The 22,976-nt window shown below is 40.4% G+C and overlaps 2 protein-coding genes and 1 long non-coding RNA gene across 9 annotated transcripts; all 3 read left to right on the forward strand.

Moving 5' to 3' along the window:
* Positions 1 to 52: 52 nt before the first annotated feature.
* LOC120645536 (cysteine-rich receptor-like protein kinase 26) lies at positions 53 to 5,748 on the forward strand. The gene is made up of 6 exons (XM_039922320.1): positions 53 to 486; positions 3,952 to 4,198; positions 4,463 to 4,730; positions 4,819 to 5,041; positions 5,130 to 5,280; positions 5,384 to 5,748. The coding sequence occupies exons 1-6, from the start codon at positions 53 to 55 to the stop codon at positions 5,456 to 5,458; spliced, it is 1,398 nt and encodes a 465-aa protein (XP_039778254.1). The 3' UTR covers positions 5,459 to 5,748.
* A 136-nt stretch (positions 5,749 to 5,884) lies between these two features.
* On the forward strand, positions 5,885 to 7,842 carry LOC120644141 (putative disease resistance protein RGA1). Its single transcript, XM_039920704.1, has one exon. It carries the CDS (start codon positions 6,353 to 6,355, stop codon positions 7,583 to 7,585), a length of 1,233 nt encoding a protein of 410 aa, XP_039776638.1. The 5' UTR covers positions 5,885 to 6,352; the 3' UTR covers positions 7,586 to 7,842.
* A 10,588-nt stretch (positions 7,843 to 18,430) lies between these two features.
* LOC120644142 lies at positions 18,431 to 21,404 on the forward strand. 7 transcript variants are annotated; one of them, XR_005663451.1, is made up of 5 exons: positions 18,431 to 18,820; positions 18,909 to 19,440; positions 20,313 to 20,356; positions 20,452 to 20,555; positions 21,116 to 21,404. It is a non-coding gene; the product is annotated as an uncharacterized LOC120644142 (long non-coding RNA). The 7 variants fall into 7 exon arrangements; XR_005663449.1 differs by having other exon boundaries at positions 18,432 to 18,820; positions 20,439 to 20,555; XR_005663446.1 differs by having other exon boundaries at positions 18,432 to 18,820; positions 20,318 to 20,356; positions 20,439 to 20,555.
* The last annotated feature ends 1,572 nt before the right edge of the window (positions 21,405 to 22,976 follow it).

Below are 22,976 nucleotides of genomic sequence, written 5' to 3' on the forward strand. Positions count from 1 at the left end.
ACTATTGATGCAGACTTCTGAAGCGTACTACGCACAAGCTACGTTTTTCACTATGCACGATCTGGTGCATGACTTGGCAATTTCACTCCTTGGCAACAAAATTCTGGATCAGAGCAAACAAGGCAATACTGGGGGAAGCAGTTGCCAATATGCATTGCTCAGGGATTGTAGCAGGCCACTGGAGTTATGCTTGACTTCTCGTGAAAGACTAATAGCACTGCGTTTTCTGCAAGGTTGCAGAAGGAAACTAAGCAGTGCTGCATTTGCACCTGCTAGATCCCTGCGAGTATTGGATTTAAGCGAGTGCCCCATACAGAGGTTGCCAGATTCCATCGGAAAACTGAAGGAGTTGAGATATCTTATTGCTCCAGAGATCCAGGATGCAATTGTTCCAGAATGTATCACCAAGCTCTCGAATTTGGTTTATCTCAATCTTCATGGATCCAATATTAGCGCCCTACCAAAGTCAATTGGAAAACTGGAAAGGTTGTTGCATTTTGATTTATCAAATTGTAAAAGAATACATGCATTGCCAGACTCATTCAAGAATCTAGAAAAATTGGCGCATCTGGATTTGTCAAATTGCTATTGTATTACAGGTGTTTCAGTATTGTTGAGGTTGAGCCGATTGGAGCATTTGAACTTAAAAAATTGTCAAAAGATTGGAGACCCAACAAAGGCAATGGGCGGCCTGCCAGGACTGCATTATTTGAATTTATCCCATGTCGCTTGTGTTGGATTACAGCAAGCCCTGGTCAATCTCACTAAACTCAGGTATTTAAATTTAAATGCTAGCCTGCGAGATGAAACTGGGTTTGGCAGTCTACTTGAGTGCGTCAGTAGTATTTCCAATCTAGAGTACCTTAATTTAGGTTCGAATGCTAATCTGCTTACCATATCTGAAAGCATTGAGAACCTCGGGAAGCTAAATACACTAGACCTCTCATATTGCCAAAATCTAGAGAAGCTGCCAGCTAGTGTATCTGCAATTAATAGTCTGAAGTTTCTACATGTAACTGGTTGCCGACGGTTAGATAAGTCCACTCTGCCCCAGAACAAGAATAGTACAACAGCCTTGTTACCACATTTTGTGGTCCATGCTGGTGATAGCGAATCCAGCAGCAATCTTTGTGAGCTCGAGGATAAACATCCAACTTTCTTGGAGATAAGCAGGCTTGAAAATGTGAAGTCTGCCCAAGAGGCAAAGAGAACAAAACTGGCTAAAAAGCATAGTATTAAAAATTTGGAATTGTCATGGACTAGGGATGCTAAGAGATTTCTCGACGATAAGGAAGTTTTAAGAGAACTGGAGCCACCAAACACACTGAAAATATTATCGCTAAAGCGATATAATAGCATTAGCTTTCCATCCTGGATGATGAGCATTGCTACTTATCTACCTGGCCTGGCAAATGTTACCCTACGGGACCTGCCCAGTTGCAACGTCCTACCACCACTTGGTCAGTTACCAAACCTCCGGTCGCTGAGTATCAAAGGAATGGACAGCATTAGGAAGATCGATGGGGACTTCTAGGGGGCAGAAGAGCATTTCCTCGACTTGTGGACTTTTCCCTATCCCATATGGAATGCCTGGAAGAGTGGAACGCGGCATACTCCAGTGGCGAGGATGGTTTGAATGAGCTCACGTTCCCAAAACTCGAGTGTTTGATGATAAATCGCTGCCCCTTGTTGAGGTTCAAAGCGTGCTCGCCTCCAGGTAGGAAAGTGCACATAGATAGTAGTGACCAAGTTGTATTGTCGTCATGGGAGAACGGAGGTCACATCAGTGCTTCCTCTTCTGCTGCAACTGAATCGCTTCACGTGGCACGCTGTGAGGCACCTCTGCATCAGTGGAACTTGCTCCGCCACCTCCCCTGCCTCAAACACTTAGAAATTAGTGGCTGCAGTGATCTGACATGCAGCTCAACAGATTTGCTTCAATGTATCTCCTCCCTCAAAATTCTGATTGTGCAAGAATGCAAAAACAGCACTGTGGCACTGCCGGAGAGGTTAGGAGACCTCACGTCTCTCGCGGTGCTCGTGTTACACGATTGCAATGGCATCAAGAGCCTACCAAAGAGCCTCTCTGAGCTAAAAATTAGTGACTGTCCTGAACTAGTTCAGTGGTGCAAATCACAGGAGAATAAGATGAAGCTCGTTCGCATCAGATTCATAGTAGGTACCCTGCCAATCTATCCATTATAATGTTCTCTATTTACATTGGCTACTCCTTTTTATCATCATAGCATATATCGGGTCTATTCTCAGTTACATTTCTTAGAGGTTTTCGCTCTTGCAGTAGTAATATATATATATATATATATATATATATATATATATATATATATATATATATATATATATATATATATATATTCCTTCCTTTTTCTTAAAAGAAAAAGGTTGCCGTGTTTTCTTTTACAAACAAAAGAAAACATATAAGGATGGATTGATGAATTTTGATCAACAGTATATATTATGATATATTTTCCTTCCTTTTTTTCAAGAGGAAAAGGTTGTCCTGTTTTATTTTACAAACAAAAAATAAAAACATGGAAGTATATAACGGTGGACTGATTTATAAATGTAAAAACATATGTTTTCTAACTTCATAAAGATTCACTTATCTGCCAATTTCAACACCGTAGTAAATGCAAGCTTTAGCAATTACAATAGAAAAGGAAATTGCAAAAACTTTGTTGTCTGTTTATTGAGTACTATACTAACGCGCCAGGAATTGGCGGGCGCTCATGCGTCGCGGCCCCACGTGGGCCCGGGGGTGCTGTTCATCATTTAAAAAAATAATAAAATGTACTGTTCATGTGGGACCGGGGGTACTGTTCATAATAAAAATAATAAAAAAAAATACTATTCATGTGGGCCCCACCGGGTACTGTTCATAATAAAAAATATAATTCGAAATTAAAAATAAAAAAATTAAAAAGTGGCCCATGTGTTTAAATGTTTAGTTTTTTATGAAAAAAAATTATATACTACATTTACCTCTATTATATATTGGATTTTATTTTCACTTTGTGAACTCGCAAAATATAATTGAATCATACATTCATTTCTAACCCTATTATTTTTTCTACCAAAATTAATAATTAGTGTAAGCTAATCCATCAATTATATCTACTAACATACACAAAATAAATTCTTCTATGTACTATTTATACAGGGCCCATGTGGGCCCTAGGTGTTACCCACATAATATTCAATTGGAATCCACCCACAAAATATATTTAATTATTTATTTACATGAAAACAATAACCATATTTCATACACTACGTCTACACGTGCTAGCCCCTACTACTTATTGGATTTTAATTCCACTTCATAAACTCGCAAAATATAATTATATGACAATCTATCAACTATACCTATCACACTTCATTCAATACATCAACACGTTGCCAAAATATATCAACACGATATTGCTTTAACTGTAATATACAATAATATATTTTTATTATTATTTTACATCAAATCTTTTGCTACAGGCGCGCAAAGCGCGCCAACCTGCCTAGTTTTCTCAAAAGCAAACTTTCTTTTCAGGAATTAAATGGTAAGCTGTTTCATATGATGAGGCCGGAACCAAAACTAAAGGTATGATGCAAGAAAGTTTCTGAAAATCTGTCTCGCCTGATTCTGACCAGCTCGTGCACAATCATGATGACGTTTCTTTTCAGAACAAAGGTGCCGCGACGATGAAGATGTAAGATTTAGAGAACACGATCAGGGATGTGATTGACATCAATACGAGCCATCCAACGTGACTGCTGTCAAGAGAGTCTGGATCTTCGAAGGAGAATTATGATGAGAGCAAATATGAACGTGAGGCATCAAAGCAGCGAAGGTGAAGAATTTCGTCCTAGTATTGAAGGGCCATGTATGCCTGCTCATTTGTTACTTTTTGTCGACGTGGTTCCTTGCTTCTCCTTTTGCAGAAATGTCCTTAAGCTGTCAAGAGATTTTGAATCGTTAATGGCAAAGGATGAAAAGAGCGGTCCAAGTGATGCAGACCATGATGGCAACGCACTAGAGGACCTGCCAGCCCAGCAATTCAGCCTGGGAAGCTGGATTGGCTCTACTACTATGAAGGAGGATGTATCATTTCAATTCTTACAAGAAATTACAGATGGTTTCGCCGAGGAGCGGATACTTGGTGAAGGAGCATTTGGAGTTGTTTACAAGGTAAGATTTGGGCATGGTTGACTTTTATAAAGAAATATATATTCTCAATAAGTCTGTCCGGCCAGCACACCACGTAGTGCATGGAAACAATATAGTGTTACTGAAAAGTGTCCTACAAGCGTACACTACATTCATATCTGAATCGGGTAATACCATCAGACAACAAATAAAACAGTGCCTAAACCTTCATTTCTTGCTTATATAAAGTAGTGCGCAGAGAAAATGGTCAACTTGTACTGAGTACTGACAATATATATTTGGCAGGGAGTAACTAAAAGCAGTAATGATGTTGCCGTGAAAAAACTGAAGCTTAGTCGTGATGTCAACCTTGACTTGAAGCAGTTCCAAAATGAGTTTTGTAACCTCAAAAACCTTAAGCATCAAAATGTTGTACAGATTCTTGGCTATTGCTATGAAACAGAGAAAGAACTTTTTATCTTACCTGATGGAAGTAAGAGGTTTGTTGATGAATTACATATAGCTCTCTGCTTCGAGTATTTGCACAAAGGGAGCCTCGGAAAGCATCTTTCTGGTAAGATGCAGCTTCATTTTTGGTATGTCTTGAAACAAAATTGTATATATTTTCATTTCATTAATAATCTTTTTGCTTGCTAAAGCAGATTATGAACTTGCCTGGCACACACGGTTCAAAATAATTAAGGGAATTTGTGAGGGTCTAAAGTATATTCATGATGAGTTGGAAGAACCTATCTACCACTTGGACTTAAAACCTGACAACATATTGCTAGATAAGGACATGGTGCCAAAGATTGCAGATTTTGGTTTATCCAGAATCTTTGGTAAGGAACTAGCATGTACCACACAGCATCTTTATGGAACAGAGTAAGTTGAATGGCTCAGGTGGACATATCCTTTGTCTAATCCAACAAAACACGTGCATTAATAAATTGTTGCATGCCATGATCTGCAGTGGGTACCGGCCACCAGAATACATCGACAAAAGTGAAATCTCAAGAAAGTTTGACATATTCAGTTTGGGTGTCATAATTATAAAGATAGTGTCAGGACCCAAGGACTACCCCAAATGTCCAGACAAGTCTTCAGATGAATTTATTGATCAAGTGAGAAACGATATTTCATTTAACAGGAACATCTTTTAATTTAATACTATGTCATATTTATGTTGTACTTGTATCAGCTCAGCTTGATATTTCTCTTTATTAGGTCCGAAGATATTGGAGGAATAGGTTGGAAGCAACATGTACTGGTATTTGCTTGAAGCATATTGCCACCAAGTAGAAACATGCACTCAGATAGCATTGAACTGTGTGGAGGCCGTTATCCAGAAAAGGCCTGATATCATGTAGATCACTGAGAAGCTGAATGATCTTGAATGTGACACGGGCAAGGTAGTTAATAGCAACTTATTGAGGCATACAATGGATATATAGTAGGATTGGAAATAATCATACTACAGGGACAATCATGTGTTCGATTCACTTAGTTATGTATTTTGAGTGTATTAGAAATTAATTCTCAACAATGTTCATCCCTCCATGATTGATGAGCCTAAGAACATAAATCAGGTTTTGAATCCTCTAAAACTGATATTTATTAAGTTAAGTCATATTATTCACAGGAAGAAATCTCAACTCAGTTATAGTTTATATTATCTTTTGTTTGAAATCAAAAATTATATTGTTATATTTTCTGTAGAAAGTGGATAATCGGCACATGGGACAACAACTCTTGATTAATTTCTTTTAGGTACTAAATAATTTTGTTAAAAAATACAATGACATGATAAATTTATTGTGTAACATTGGTCCAATATTAATTTGTGACAAATAGAAAAATTAAAATCTGTGCACTAATTAAACACTATTTCCTCTAATCCAATTTATTTTCCATTTTATGATTCATCGTTGTCAAACTTTGAACTCCAATATATAAATAATGACTGAGGTTAACAATGCAATACTAACAATACTTATATTACCTGAAATGTCATAAAAATTTTATTTCCAAATATATTATTTGAATCACACATTTCAAAGAAATGGTTTGTCCCAATGTTGACCAGGGAAAAACATTTTTGTGACTTTACTTGAATTGTCTAGTTTGTTGACAATACCAACTAGAATCTTGTAGCTTCCTAAAAAAGGATGTCACGGAACTGCTTCCAGAAAGACAATGCATAATAGCAAGACAGAGATGAGAACGAAATCAATGGATATCACTGATCAACACCAGAATATTGTTTTGAGGTCAGACCCGAGTTGCAATGAGCTGGAACTTCACGATGCATTGGAAACATCATCAGATATAGTAGAAGAACACATTGTAGGGAGGAGAGAAGAAAAAGAGAAAGTAATGGCCTCTTTGCTTGAGGCCATGTCAAAAAAGGTCGTCATCCTTCCTATACATGGTATTGGAGGCATTGGCAAGACAACTTTTGCAAGACTGATTTATAATGATCCAATGTTCAATTGTTATTCTCAGGTATGGGTCCATGTGTCCCAGAGATTTGACTCCAATAAGATTTATAAGCCTATAATTTTACAGCTATTTGGAAAAGAGAGCCTGGCTAATGAAAGTAAGATGATACATAGTTACCTCAAGGAACTACTTCGTGGTAAGAAGATTCTGATTGTTTTAGATGACCGATGGGAGGAGAATCAGTTCCTGTTGCAGAAGTTGAAGGATATGTTATATCACGAGGAGAGCAACATCACTATTTTAGTCACAACACGCAGTGAATGTGTTGCAGATAGAATCTGTACTAACCTTCAACCACACAAGATATTGCCCTTGACAAATGACATGTGTTGGGATATAATAAAACAAAGAAGTGGTTTTGAAGATAGAAATGACAAAGAACAGCTAATGGGTATAGGACAAGAGATTGCTCGGAAGTGTGGTGGTGTTGCTTTAGCAGCTCTATCTCTTGGGTTCACTTTACGGTCCTTGAATTTTGAAGAATGGATGAAAGTGAAAGACAGTCATATCTGGAATAAACCCGTTTCAGATGATTTCTCTTTGTCAAATCAAGTTCTTGCATCCTTGAAGTTAAGTTATAGCTATATGTCTCCATGCTTGAAGCTATGCTTTACCTACTGTGCAATCTTTCCAAAAGGTCACAAAATAGTTAAAGATGGTCTTATTTACGAATGGATTGCTTTGGATTTCATCAAGCCAACAATACTACTCTCGGATATGCAGCTTTGTGAAAAATATATTGTGCAGCTACTCGGACTATCATTTTTTCAACAACTAGTGTCACCTAAGGTGTGTTATTTCAGCATACCAATACAACATTTGAACTTTTTTTTCTTACTTCAATCAGTTGAAAACAAACGTATTCTAACTTCTGATAAAAAGTTAAAAACATGCCGACTTCTTACACGGATTGAAACAACCACTTAACACAATAATGTAGCAGCAGTTCACAATTATTAGAAAGCAATGTTGAAGAACCAATATTTTGGACAAAGATTACCTATAATCATAGAGCAACAAAGCAAAACTTTAGAGAAATTACACACAGGCTGACACAATAGACATATTGTAGCCACAATCCATAATATTCCTTCAACAAACAAATAAATGATGTTTTTGTTATTAGTTTGTTTAAGTCAATCACTTCAAACTCATTATAATAAAAAGGCTGAGTAGTCAAAGATTGAATTGATTAACTCCAACAATTCCAAATTAGTTTAAGTTGGACAATTGAGGTTCTATTTCCCTTTATATTAGAATACAATGTAGAGATCCATACTCTTTTTATATGCTAACAATGTGGTGGGACATTGATTTTTTATGTTACCTAGAGGCACAAATATGTCGCAATTGCAGAGAAGGTTATCCCAAACATCTTGAAAACCCTCGGTGTTCAAATTATTGAATAAGAGCTGGATCTATTGTTTCCCTCAGATATAAACTAAGTCTCTTATCTCAAATAGTTTTTGTTGGAACCTCCAATATAAAAATGTTCAAACCCTAAAAGGTCTTATTTGAGAGATAAAAATTGCAACAGATAGAAAATAGGCTACAAATTTAAAATATTGATGTGTAAAACCATGACCCATTAGTGTTTGGTCCATATGTTCCGTTTTGGTAGAATTTATCCCACCTTGCCACAGCTCCTCCTCCGAGATCCATATTGGACTTGCAGTTTGAATGCTGAAATAAAGTGATTTAAATATTTGTATTTAGTCAAAATTATAAATAAATGGCATATCTTCAGTTCCAGATTCATGATTTTTTTGGAGTTACTAATATCTAGTTTCTGGTCAGCTTATAATCTTTATCACTCTAAATGTTTATGTATTAAGTGCTAATGTCTTGCGCTTCTTATAGGACCACATGTCACATCTAGATTTTAAAAGAAAAACAAATGCATAACTATATGTATACATAATTAAGTTCCATACATATAGCGATGTCATAACAATATCAAAAAAAAAAGACTTACAGTCAGTGTTTACCACCAGGCTTGCTCAGGGATACCCTTAGCAGTAGGGTTTGTAGGCAGGGATCGGCTGCTCTAGAACTCGATGGTACAAGGAACACAAAGATTTAGACAGGTTCGGGCCGCGAGTTTGCGTAATACCCTACGTCCTATGTGATTTGTATTGCCTTAGGTGTTGATGATTGTTTGGAGGGGGTCCCTGCCCGCCCTTATATATCCGGGGGGACAGGGTTACATGGAAAGTCCTAGCCGAGTACAGTTGGAGTCCTACTACAACATAATCGGGTAGTTTTCTTTGTACTGCAGCTAGTTCTATACCTATTCGTGTAGTTACAAAAGAGGAAGGTACATACATGAGCTATCTCTTACTCTAGAACATTCTATGTGTATAAGCCGTAGCTTAGTATGAATTTCCTTTTTGGAGGAAAAATTTTCAATTAGCACGTGGCTAATATGAACTTTGTTGTCCAATTGGGGGGAGAACTCTTATTGAGTATTTTAGGAGGTATAATAAGTTTCATGATAGATAAGAAGACAGGAAGCTCTCGACAACTACTTAGAGTACTAAGGGAAAATAGGAGTTCTTTTTGTATCTCAAGCAAGCGAGTAGTACCCGTCAAGTACTCGAGGCAAAAAGATTCTGTAACGGAGATTCCCATAGTAAACCAAGCAAGCGGGAAACTTGTGTCAACTTATTTTACAGTATCAAGGGCTTATCTATACTCTTTGAGGGGTTTTCATAGTTGACCATTTAGGATAGACCTTATTTGGTTACCCAGATAGTATGCAGCTGTTTACGAAAATGGCCCGAACTACTCGATCGTATCGAGTAGTATGTCCTATTAATGGACTGGATTGATTTCTAGAATAGGACTGTTAGGATTGAACTTCGTCGAGTTAACCAAGACGTGAATATTCTAGAAACATCCCAAACTTACTCGAGCAGAGCGAGTAAGGTGTCCTACCTGAGGACTGGAGTAACTCTAAGGCAAGTCTGTTAGGTACTAACCCCGTCGGGTTGTCCAAGATGAAGGTGCCGAAAGAGTATCCAAGACCTACTCGAGCCAGCGAGTAGGGTGTCCTTTAACCAAGGACTGGAGTAATCCGTAAGACAGAACTGTTAGGTACGAACCCCGTCGGGTTGCCCAAGACGTAAATGTCTAAGGGATATCCAAAACTTACTCGAGCAAGGCGAGTAAGGTGTCCTTTAACCAAGGACTAGAGTAATCCTTAACACAGAACTGTTAGGTACGAACCCCGTCGGGTTGCCCAAGATGTAAATGTCAGAAAGATATCCAAAACTTACTCGAGCAAGGCGAGTAAAGTGTCCTTTAACCAAGGACTGGAGTAATCTTTAAGACAGAACTATTAGGTACGAACCCCGTCGGGTTGCCCAAGACGTAAATGTCAGAAAGATATCCAAAACTTACTCAAGCAAGGTGAGTAAGGTGTCTTTTAACCAAGGACTGGAGTAATCCTTAAGACAGAACCGTTAGGTACGAACCCCATCGGGTTGCCCAAAACGTAAATGTCAGAAAGATATCCAAAACTTACTCGAGCAAGGCGAGTAAGGTGTCCTTTAACCAAGGACTGGAGTAATCTTTAAGACAGAACTATTAGGTACGAATCCCGTCGGTTTGCCCAAGACGTAAATGTCAGAAAGATATCTGAAACTTACTCGAGCAAGGCGAGTAAGGTGTCCTTTTAACCAAGGACTGGAGTAACTCTTAGGGCAAGTCTATTAGGTATTAACCCCGTCGGGTTGCCCAAGATGAAGGTGCCAAAAGAGTATCCAAGACCTACTCGAGCCAGCGAGTAGGGTGTCCTTTAACCAAGGACTGGAGTAATCCGTAAGAAAGAACTGTTAGGTACGAACCCCGTCGTGTTGCCCAAGACATAAATGTCGAAGGGATATCCAAAACTTACTCGAGCAAGGCGAGTAAGGTGTCCTTTAACCAAGGACTAGAGTAACCCCGTCGGGTTGACCAAGATGAAGGTGCCGAAAGAGTATCCAAGACCTACTCGAGCAGGGCGAGTAGGGTGTCCTACCAGAGGACTAGAGTGCCTTTTAGGACAGAACTGTTAGGTACGAACCCCGTTAGGTTGCCCAAGACATAAATGCCCAAAAAGCACCCAAGTATGAATCATAAAAACTACTCGATAGCTGCTCTAATGTTGAGCAAGACTTTCGAGATGGGGTATTGGTCGTGTGAGCGAGAGCCAAGTAGTCGATATAGGAGAAATCAACTTTATTTGGATTTGTCGAAATTACAATAACTATAAAGTGACAGACTTTGACTCTTAAGACCTACCCCTTGCTCGTTGGACATGAGCAATAGTTTACATGACTGAATAAGACTTATTCGAAAAAGGAACTTAGTCGATATGATGGTCGACTAGTACCACTAGTTGATGCAAAGATCGACTAGATTTTTTGGTGGTGTTTCCTTTAGGAGAAGTGCCCCAAGGGCCTTGCGGAGTGAGTCACACTAGAAGATCGTGTGAGAGCTCTTTGGGTGGATAAAGCTCTTTGTTGATCCTGTTTTCGCTCTGAGACGATTCAGCTTGATGCTGGGTGCGTGGTTTACCCTGAGGATGGGTAATGGTGGTTGCCGGCTTGTACTACTTGAAAGATATGGAAGCCTTTGGCGGGATGCGGTAGTTGGAAGAAGGGATGTATGCCTCGACTTCCTCCCGTTCCTTTCTTCTTGAGATGATGACGTTGCGCGCATCATGCCCAACATTGATCACACTGCGGAGGTCGCAGTTGGAGTAGTCGTAGTTGTCGCCTTGTTGTTCTTGTAGGGTGTTAACGAGGCGCTGATGCCTGAACGCTCTCTTCTGGTTGAGCTGGTGACAACGTTCATAGGGATCTTCTGCTGGATGCTGCTCGTCCAGTTGGACGGTGACGGTCACCGCTGGAGGAGGAGCAGCAACAGGTAGATTCTCTTTGGTAGTAACTTGGGCTTCTGTGATTGTAGGAGGAGTAGTTTCAGTGTTGTCGCAAAGGTACTCGTTGAAATCATCAGAATTGTAGTCGTCGAGGTTGAGATGCTCCGTGGGATCGCCTTCAGGTTTTTCGGCGATACGAACCATGAGAATTTCGCGGCAGAGGTCTTGAATTTCTTGGTCTTGTTTGCTTGAGGACGGGTCTAAAGGATTACTCTGTTGATAAGACAGATCCGCTAGCTGTGAGGCAGAAGCGTTGGGATCTTGTGCCTTCCTGAGGTGCACCATCCGTCCTTGTGGCATTGCATATATAATCAGGTTAGGGAGGGAGTCCTGATCGGACTTGAGGTTCTTAGCCGAGTTGGACTCGACTTGTTTATTATACTGGATTAGGTCGTCCAGTTGTTCCTTCGGATCGGAGGAGTACTCGGATTCGGAGTCGGTTAGCCCACCGATTTTTGAGTATGTATGCTTTGGGTGAGCGAGAAGCAGTATGCCCATCTCTACACAGAGGGCGTTCTCGTTCATCCAGTGTAGCCATGATTGAGTAGGAGTTAGCCCCTCAGGCTCCTTAATCCAGGGTTTGTCATAGATTGAGTTGCTGGATTGTTCTGGGGCCTTGGCTTTTCCTTTTTTAAGCTTGGCCAGTTCCCAAAGAGCGTCGGCATGCTCGGTTGGTTTGGCCATAGCGTCCATGAACAGCTCGATGTTGTCTGACCACTCTTCAAGATCGTCAAATGGTTCAAAGTTCTCGAGACCGTTCATGAAGCGATCAAAGCCCTGATCGAACTTGGACTCGACTGGTTTCGGAGTCTGAGTGTGAGCAGGTTTTGGTGAAGGGCTCTGAGGTATCCTGGAGATAGACGGTCCCATCCGATCAAGCCGGGGGTTTGTCTCACCAGCTCCCCCGCAGATTCCTCCTCCTGATTTCTGCTCTTTGTTTTGCAGAATGCTTTCAGCCACCTTAATGCAGTTGGCAAGCTTCGGATTTACCCGATCGGCCCCTGAGAGCGTATTGCCCGACCTCTTCTACGGTGGGTTTAGTGCTTTGGGTTTCTGCTGTGGCGTAGATGAGCTGAGAGCGGTTTCTGCAAGTTTGATGCAGCCCTCAATTGATCGTGAAACTTGATCTACTCCGGTGAGTAGTTCTGAATTTTTGATCTTAGGGCGTTTGATTGTCTTCAGATGAGCCAGGTATTTTCCAAGAGTTTTGGAAAAGTAAGGCTTTTGGAATCAGAATTTGTGTCGAACTCGACCAAACCAAGAGTTCGGTTTTGAGTTGTCATGTTTCCTGGGTTGTCCGAGTCAAGTTCGGGTGGAACTCTTTTCTCGTCGAGATCCGCAGACTCGCGGATGTCGGCGAGTTGGGAGCGGGTTTTCGATTTAGGCGAGTTAGGCATGACAAGGTGGCTGGAAAAGCCTCCCGTTCCATCAGCCGTGCAAACCTGGGAACCAAAAACGAAAGTCGTGCCTTCTGGCACACTGTTGGCGTTGCTTGATCCGGCCATCGAATTTGTTGGTGAACTCGCCGAATCCCCTACCTGGCGCGCCAGCTTTCGGTGTTTACCGCCAAGCCTGCTCAGAAATACTCTTAACAGTAGGGTTTGTAGGTAGGGATCGGCTGCTCTAGAACTCGATGGTACAAGGAACACAAATATTTAGACAGGTTCGGGCCGCGAGTTTGCGTAATACCCTACGTCCTGTGTGATTTGTATTGCCTTAGGTGTTGATGATTGTTTGGAGGGGTTCCCTGCCTGCCCTTATATATCCGGGGGGGACAGGGTTACATGGAAAGTCCTAGCCGAGTACAGTTCGAGTCCCACTACAACATAATCGGGTAGTTTTCTTTGTACTGCAGCTAGTTCTATGCCTATTCGGGTAGTTACAAAAGAGGTAAGGTCCATCCATGAGCTATCCCTTACTCTAGAACATTCTATGTCTATAAGTAGTCCCGTTGTCCCGAGTCTGACACTTACAACAGCTAAAAGGTGACTAAAAGGTCTATCAGAGATATACATATTCTCCTGGAAACGAAGACTCCACACTTCTTCGACACTCGACCGGGGATTGCATACGCCTAGAACTCAGCAATATGTTCAGAAAACTTCACATCAACTTTCTCTTCTCAGCAACAGTTTTAGCAAATATGAGTACACTTATAGTTGGTACTAAACAAGTGTATAAGGAAATAAATGACATACAAGACTTAAACAAGGATAAAGTTTGGCTAAATAACTGCGGTTAGCATTTTGATGAACATTAAATTATTATAACCTATTTACTAGGATATAAATATTTTCCAACCGAAATTTATGATAAAAGAGAGATCAACAACAAATTAAAGCTAGATCAATTAAATAACTGAGTTAAATTCAATTAAGTTTTCATGCGACAGTCGAGACCACTCTTAACCATGATCATGATTGATATATCAGTTTTATACTCTACAGAGGTCACACCCTTTCCTCACAAGTCATGTTACCCATCACCCAGTGCTAATCAGGCACTATCATCACACTTCCGATGTATGACTGCATTGGTATACTACGAGGCCTTTACAAAGACTCCCTAACACCTAGTAGCCCACGAGGTTTCAGCAGTTGCGTGAGTTAACCTCCCCAAGGCGTGACAAAAGCCGAACAAATGCGTACACCCTTGGTAGACAGCAAACCCCTCATCACAGGCTCCCTCTTGTGCCTTTCGGTAAGCTACTAACAAGCTAGAGATATCTAATTAATTAGCCAAGACCAGAGCCCTAGTTCTTATTGTTGCACTATTGTCCCGGTTGGTCACACCATGGTTTAATTAATCATATTCATTAACAATCCAACAGATCCATCTAGCAGTAAACAATTGTCTCAAGTATTGATATCATCATCATCATTATACCACCCATAACCAAAGTATAGCAGCTAAGCAATCTACCCAGCTATAAAGATAAACCCGGCTTCAAGGACATGGATAACAAAGGATAATTTAATAGGCCCAGTCAAATTAATGCATGTAAGCATAGATATAAACTAGTTAGGTTGGCCTGCCATGCGGGCCTATACAGAAAATGTTGACCTAAAATAGTAACAGAAAGATATTATCTACTATGGTCAAAACAAATATCGTATTGGTGTACTGAATCAAATGTTAAAGTTACAGTGAAGTGGCATAGTTAGTTCAGAGTCTGAGAGCACCTCAATCTCAAGAATTTTAGTATAGAGGTACAAAATAATTTTTCCTTAGAAATTTATTATTTGTTTTTTGTTAGTAGGTATAGTTAATGGATTGGCTTACATTGATTATTAATTTGGTAAGGACGAAAAGTAAGATTAGCAATGAACCAATAATTCAATTATATTTTGTGAGTTTATGAAGTAGAACTGAAACCCAAAAAGTAGTAAGTCTACTACATGTGAACATAGTATACAAAGTCTAGTTATTATTTTTATATGTAGAAAGTAGTTAAATATATTTTATATTGTCAAATAATGGAAGGAATATATTATAAGATAAAGGAATCTTCATAATAGAACCATGAGTCCCACCAAACAATATGAGCTCAACCCACCTGAATAGTACATGGGTCCCATGTGGATCCCGCCAAAATAGTCTATGGGTCCCACGCAAGTCCCGCCTAGATAGTACATGGGTCCCTCTAGAAAAATAGTGGGTCCCACATGGGTCCTGCCTGAATAGTATGTGGGTCTCACGTAGGGTCACGACTCATAGAATCACTCCAATTCTTGGAGCTTCAGATACTCAATAAAGGTTACTTGGACAGAAGCATGCTCAAGGAATACACACTTACCTTTATTCCAAAGAATAGCTGCTCATAGTCTTTAACTGAATTCTTGAAACTCTTAACCTTCAATCTTCAAATCTCTTGAATTGCGTTCCTTCTACTCATGACAAGCATTGGCACAAGCATACAAGAAACAAACAAGAACAACAAAGAATGATACATCAAACCCAATAAAGCCACAAAAGAACGCACTAAAGGGTAGACCTCGATGCTACAATCGCGAAAGCTCAAGAAAGACTGAAAATAGAGTTACGGTTGAAAAGATACAACTATTGGAAGATTTTCATTATAATAGTACAGAAAACTATATACTAGATTTATTTTAATTAAGAAAAACATATTTAGAGGACATTTAAAATAAATATCCAATATTAGAATTAACTCAACATAATTTATATTGTAAAGACAAAGTAGAACTTAATCACATTTTATTTACGATTGGTTAGGTATAAATTACACCAATTAAATATTTAATTAGCAAAACAAAATACATGTGAGAACATCTAGCATAAAACCTTATGGTCCATGTTTGAACTAAACAAGTTATATAAAAGGCACATTTAAGTTGGTAGTTAATCAACATAACATTAATTACAAAAACTGGTGTAGAGCTCCAATTTGCTTTGAATTAGAAGCACTAGTCTAAATAGACATTAATCAAATTAACTTCAAATTTAATTATGAAACACGAACTATGAAACAACAACGCTGCAAAATGATATCTCACGCTAAAATGAAGCTAACACCACAGGAACGGACAAAAATGGAGCTAAAACGATGAATCTATGAGCCATATAGGGTTTCAGGAACTTAAACACGATTAAACATAGATTTTAGAGCTAGCAGATAACTTCTCGGGGCACAACAAATAGTAGTCGAGAATAGGACAGAGATTAGGGTTAGATCCGAAAAAGAACATGGCTTGGGCTGGTTTGGAGGAACCAAATCTTACTAAGGGCTTATCTGTGAAACGTGCAAGACACAAGGAAAAAGCTAAAGAGTTACGAATTCCGCAGGGGCCCTTGTGCAAAAGCTTGAAGAGCATGGCCATGGCGTACAGGGCTCCTGGCAGTTTTCCTTGCCGGAGTTGGGGCGGCCTAGGGGGAAAAGAGAGAGGAGGTGGAGGGGGTCTCGTGGACGCGCTCACCCACGTCGGAATTCGGCCGGAGATGAGATGGCTGGCGGCAGCTTCGTGGGCGGCGGCATCTAGATCCGGTGATGGAGGGGCGATGAAGGCCGGCTCGACGAGGGGGTCCACTAGAAGAAATTCTTTAATCTATGATGATTTTTTCGTGACGTTTACAAAACCGTCATAAACAGATATAATCTACGACAATTTATGAATTTTCGCCACAGATTTGCAAATAATCCATATGGGCTTTCATTTGGGCCTAGATTTTATGACAAACATCTGAAAACGTCACAGAGTGAAAGTAGGAATCATCACGGATTTAATATCATACTCAAACCACAATAATATGTTTTGCATGAGAATATTTTGTACGAAAACATCATGTGGTGCGGGAATTGAACCTCTAACTCCTTAACGAGGCAAAAGTTTTACAACTATACTACCTACTTCTTTGCACTAAGTTTAAGCATTTTTAACTTATAGTTTCCTTATTGAAAAGAAAAAGTGATAAGAAAAACCGGAGGGGAACAAAGCACCTTGGAGCCCACGCTGCTTGCGTCGCTCGCGAGCGGGCCCACCTGTGGTAAAAAAAAACGGAGGAGAACAAGCGCCCGGAATGAAAAGAAAACAGAGAAAAAGAGGGATTCGATCCCTGGTCCTTAGGATATGAGGCACCACCTTTCCACTGCGCTCCACCATTTTTTGTTGTTTCAGCTGGTATTAAATATTTTATACAAATGTATTAGTTCGGAGAAAAAAATAAGCCGCGAATGTAATAGTTCGGAGGAAAAAAAAAAGCCGCAACGAGGCTTCGAACCTGGGTCACGGAGATAAAACTGCTGCGCACAACCACTGTGCCAAGCATTTGTTTGTCATAGCAGTGATTCATAATTTGTTTTATACTTATCTTTTGTAACGTGGCCATCTTATGAAGAACAGATGCGTGGTTCATCTTTTCTTTTTAATCCGGAATTAAATTTTGTAATTAGTATTTCTCCCTCATAAGAACTCTGAATTTGATGATTCTTTTCTCTATTTTTCTCTAAAATTATGATCTTTTATTTTGTGGCTTTTGTTTATATGTTAGTTGCTACATTTTGCAAGCTACTTTCACGGGGTGCCTTAATTAGTTATTTAAAAAATAGAAAACTAAACTTTTTGCACAACAAGTGGCAATTTTAATTCACTAATGTTACTAGAAGAGTAAATGTAAGTCTACAACCAATTCTGAGGTGTATATGAGCAAGGGAAGACTTTATGGTGTACAAACTTCAAAGTTTGACTTGAACTATATGAAACTATGTGAGAGATGTATCCATCTCTGAATAATGTATATTTTCACTTTACAAAAATCATTTGAAATTTTTATGACAAGCTTATGAACCCTTATTAGGTTGTCATGTAAAGTTTTAAAATTTTCTGACCAAATGTAGATATTATTATAATTAATATGTTGTAATTGGAAGATAGAAGCTAGAATTGTCCCTATAAGATAAATATAATTTTCATTTATCTCAAACATATTGGTTATAATGTAACATACTATGAGTCTAAATATACTTTTGTGATTTTTTAAAATATTATTGGAGGTACCCATAGTTCAACTTGAAATTATTTTTGATAAGCGTGCAGAAATTCATTTAAATGGTAGAAAATAATAAATCTATTTAAAAATTCTTGATACTTCTACGAGACAACTAAAATGTAGTTTATTGTATATAAAAAATATATTAGCATATATAAATAATTAATTGTATGTGTTACTTCACAATGGTGCAACAAATGAGAAAAGAAAAAGAAAAATGTTAAGTAGAGAAGAAACCAAACCAGGTGAATCCGGCCCAAATAGCCCAACTATTTTCAGCCGTCCATCGAGCATCCAATGGCTTCGATTGTGCTCCCCCAACGTTAAATAGGCTGAAACCCTACCTGCTCCTCTCCGCCCGCATACTCCCTCCCCTCCGCCCACTTCTGGTGGCCGCCACACCTCCCACTCCGTATTCGCCTCCATCTCCCCTCGTCTCCTCCATTAGCCCTCCTCAGATCCAGCTTCTGCTGCTCACGTTCAGCACACACCCCCCACCTTCATCTCCAGCACGGCGCCAGGAGGGGATGGCGACGACCGAGATGCGGGACGGGGCGGGGCGGCGGTGGTGAAACCGGTTCTCGCGGCGTGGCCTGGCGGGGCCGGCGTGGCGGGCAGAGGCCACCGCCGCCACCATCCCAGGAGGTGGGCACGTCGACCGCGCGGCGCGGGATGAGGTCGACGCCGGCGACGAGCGCCTCGTGGTGCTCCCAGGCCTCCCATCATGAATGGTTCCTTTTATCTTGTTTGTGATGTAGTGAGGGATCCTCTCATGCTGCAACTAATATTAATCATGAATTGTTTTTTATCTTGTCACAGCAAGCAGATAGGCATAGCCATCTTCCTCAGCCTTAGATCCACGTTCTAACGTGGTGAACTGGTGCCTCTACTGCAACCCGACGACGAGCAGCGGCCGTAGTGCTCGGCGAGGCGTAGAAGGTTCGGTGCTGCTGCCTGTCATGGAGTTTGCCGACGACTGGCTTCAGCGGCGTCCATCCCCCGTCTAGCATTGTTTGCATCAGCAGGTGTAACCTCGCGGATCCAACTTGACTGGATCCGTGGCCACCGGATCCATCACTGCCGCTGGGATGTGGAGAGGCAGCTGGTGTTCTTTTTCCTTTCTCGATTCAATTTCTGCTAGCGATTCATGCATGTGCACCTTCCCTTTTGAGGTTATTTCGCCTTATGCTTCTGATTTGACAGGCGGGCAGGCAACTCGCAAATCTCAGCATCAAGGGCGGAACCGTGCCTGGCCCTCGAGCCCTCCACTTCCGCCTCGATGGTTGAAGGTAGCGATTAGACTTGGAGGTGCACCTCACGAGCTTTATCTGAAGGACGCCATCCATGCCGAGTAAGTGGATTCATTTGCTGAAATCTCACCCCTTACTCTGTACTTTATGTGAAACAATTCCATTTATGACCTACAATGTACCACAGCTAGGACTAACTTCGTGTGTTCTGGTCCTTTGGTAGCTCCGTGGCACAAGTTTTCTTGCTGAAAATGTAAATCCAGTGAATGCATACGGTAGATTTTCATGCATCTCATAGTTCAGTACTTGATTCAGAAATTAATTTAGTGATGCATTGTTGCAACCGAACTTGTAATATCCAGTTAATTGTACCAAATCTCGTGTATTGGATTGATTTCCCCTCATTTGTTTCTTGTGAATAAGTGATTTATATAAACTTAAAAGTACTGCTTGCTTAGCTCACTTGATGATAAATAAAATGAGTTCTAATTAAACTGGCCTAGCTATCTTTTCTCTGTTCATGTTAATTTAAATCACAAATTGAACCCTCTTTTAATCACATATGTATTCTGAAAGTTTCAGTTGGAAATTTTGTTGCCTGGAAATTGCAATAATTACTTTCTTTTAAAGTTAGTGATTCTATGATAAAGCTAGTGCAATATTGCAGATAAAGAGATCTTTTAAAGCCATATCGAGGCAACATTTCAGACTGATTTATTCACATAACCTGTTTGATTAAATGCCTTAATGCTCAACATCTATTATGCCTCTCTAGTCTCTACCGTAACTATGGATGTGTTTTTACTTAAGTCTCTTGAAAAGCAAATGCTTGAGCACATCTCTTCATTGTTCTGTCTTTTCCATTTATCATCTGCTGTAATGATTATTAAATATCTTCATTGTGCCCTTGATGTATGCTTTGTGCTAACTGCTGTGTTGCTATTCTGATGCTTCCACTTCCCATGGTCTTGAGGCCAGAGCTCCTCGCCGGTGGCCGTGGCGATGCGCAAGCCCAAGGTAATCTGTCCTCCCTCTGATGTGGACAACTAGGAGCATTGGCTCTGAATGTGTTTCATCACAAGCAACAATATACTTTCAGGCTATTTGTGCAGGGACAACAACAGCTGAGGTCTTTTCTCGTCGACAGTGCAACAATTGCAGCTAGACTTCTCTCAGTTTGATCTGATAGTCTACTCAAGCTTGGCACTTGTATCAGGTAAGCATGTAAGGAGCCGAAGGTCTATGAGGTTTGTAATGTTTGAAGCCAAATGTAGAAAGTTGGTCTAACATGCTTAGAATTCTTCTTATATATTTTCTCAACTGTTTCAGATTTTGAAAATGAACCCTAATATTGACTTGGACTCACAAATAAATAAACTTACCTAAATTGATCTTAGTTGATGTCTAATGTCATGAATGCTCTTCACTTTATCATTGCATGTTGATTGAATAATGTGCCCGTGTAATTTACAAGAGATATCTGATAGTAGTATTTTACTAGAGATAACTTAGTATATATTTGAAGAATAGATAGATGTCTTTCTTCTATTATGCACTTGTTTTTATCTAGAACTTAGGGTTTTTGCTACCTGACTAGGATGAGCATTCATACAGTAGGATGTGCTTAAGATCTGTTGGTGCAACCAAATGCTAAGATCTGTTTGTACATATGTTAGTTGTACTGCAGATTTGTTATGTTTAAGGACATTCAAAATATAATAACTACACTACCTGCTAATAGTTTTTTGTGTTGTTTTTTTTATTTGCTGGTTGCAGCAAGGAAGGAAGGATGCGAGAGACTGACCATCACAACCCAAAAGATGGTACATTTCTATAAAAAATGGTTGCAGCAAGCAAGGGAGTATGTGTTAATCTGACTTCAACTGATATTTTAGAGAACAAGTGTAATCAACTATTGACTATTGTGATGTGCTTCTGAATATAACATGAGATGTTGAATCTTTTGTTTTTTGAGATTATGATATACTGGACCTAATATGTGTAATTCTGATAAATGGGCTGAAAACTTACTATGTCATTTGGGCTGAAATGTTGCTATGATGAATGGGCTGATTGTTTGAGCGGGCTGAAATTTGATGGGCCTCTTTGATGGGCTTAAAAATTTATGGGCTGAAATGAACGTTAGCAGCCACGTTGGCCATGTCATCATAACTTTCCATGTCAGCACCACATCATCGGCCATGTCAGTGCCACGTCATCCTCTTTGTCCACGTCAATGGCCATGTCATCGGCCATGTCACAAGACATGTGGACATTGTGTGACGTGGCAATTGAATCCGTGACGTTATTTTTCGTCATAGAAAACGGGCTTGGGTTCGATGAATCAAGCAATCAATGACGAAAATTTAAGGAACGTCACGAGGTGTGATCTATGATGCTCAATACATGACGCTATTTGAGATCGTCATAGATACTACTTTATGATGTTTTTTTAGTGATCCGTGACAAAATTTAATCGTCATGGATCAACAGATTTTTTGTAGTGGTCATCATGGTGGTGTCAATTTGCAGGGGGCTATATAGCTAGATTCTCCTTTCTTGGATGGGGTTGGGGTTCAATTTCCATGGCTCGTGGAGGATAGGCTGGCTCATGAAGGATAGGATGGCTCTGGATTTACTTGCTTTGCCTCCGATGAGGTGAGGTCCATGGGAGAAATCCATCCATGCCCCCCATCCACCAATCCAGGGGGAGCTAAGCATTAGTTTGGGAGTAAAGACATGGATTTGGAGCCAAGACAGAGTTCGATTTGAAACCCTAGCAGGGGCAGGGAGATGCGTGGTGAGGGGAGGGGATGGGGAACCACCTGATGCGAACAAGGAGGTCGCTGTAGAGACGCCGGAGGAGGAGACGCTGCCGTCGCGATGTTGTCGGAGGAGATCGGCAGGCGGCGGCGGCACTCTCCCCATCGACTCCGTGAGTCAAGTGAAGCTAGACTGTGAGACGAGAGGATGAGGAGTGCTCCCCGGTGTCTACAGGCTGAGCACTATTCTGTGTGGAAATTGGGCTCACTAGGGATAGAAAATCGCAAGCAACGGGCTTCGCTGGACTCTGTGTGGGCTGCTATCGTGGGAAATGATGGGGATCCCCATGGGGAAGACTGCATCCAAACTAACCGGGGGGGCCGCCCATGGGCGTGCGTGCCGTGGCCCGGACGGAGGTGACTGACCCAACACTTGGGGCCCGCTTGTCGGCCGGCGTGCGAAGACTAGGTCACGGGTGGCCTGTGGTGACGACCGGGTTGGGCCCCAGAGTAAGGAAAGGAAATTTGTGGCCCGGGAGGAAGAAAATAGATTAGAAGGGGAAAAATTTGTCACAAAAGGAAAAATAATAAGCTTAGAATATGAAATTTAATCCTAAAAATCTCAAGAAAATTTCCAGAGAATATTTAGAATACAAGGAACTTGAATAAAATATTTAGGGCTCGCGAAAAGAAATCTAGAACCTTCCGCAGAATTGGACTTACTCTAGAAAATTGAGAATAAATACCAGCAAAATCTGGAAAATTTTCAAGAAAACCTGAAGATGGATAAATGAATTTGAAATAATATTCACATCTCAAAATTGAAAATTTTGGGGTGTAACACCACACACGCCATGCACGGAATGTCCAAACAC

The sequence above is a fragment of the Panicum virgatum genome, chromosome 8K (genome assembly GCF_016808335.1).
Source record: "Panicum virgatum strain AP13 chromosome 8K, P.virgatum_v5, whole genome shotgun sequence".
Taxonomy (NCBI): Eukaryota; Viridiplantae; Streptophyta; class Magnoliopsida; order Poales; family Poaceae; genus Panicum; species Panicum virgatum.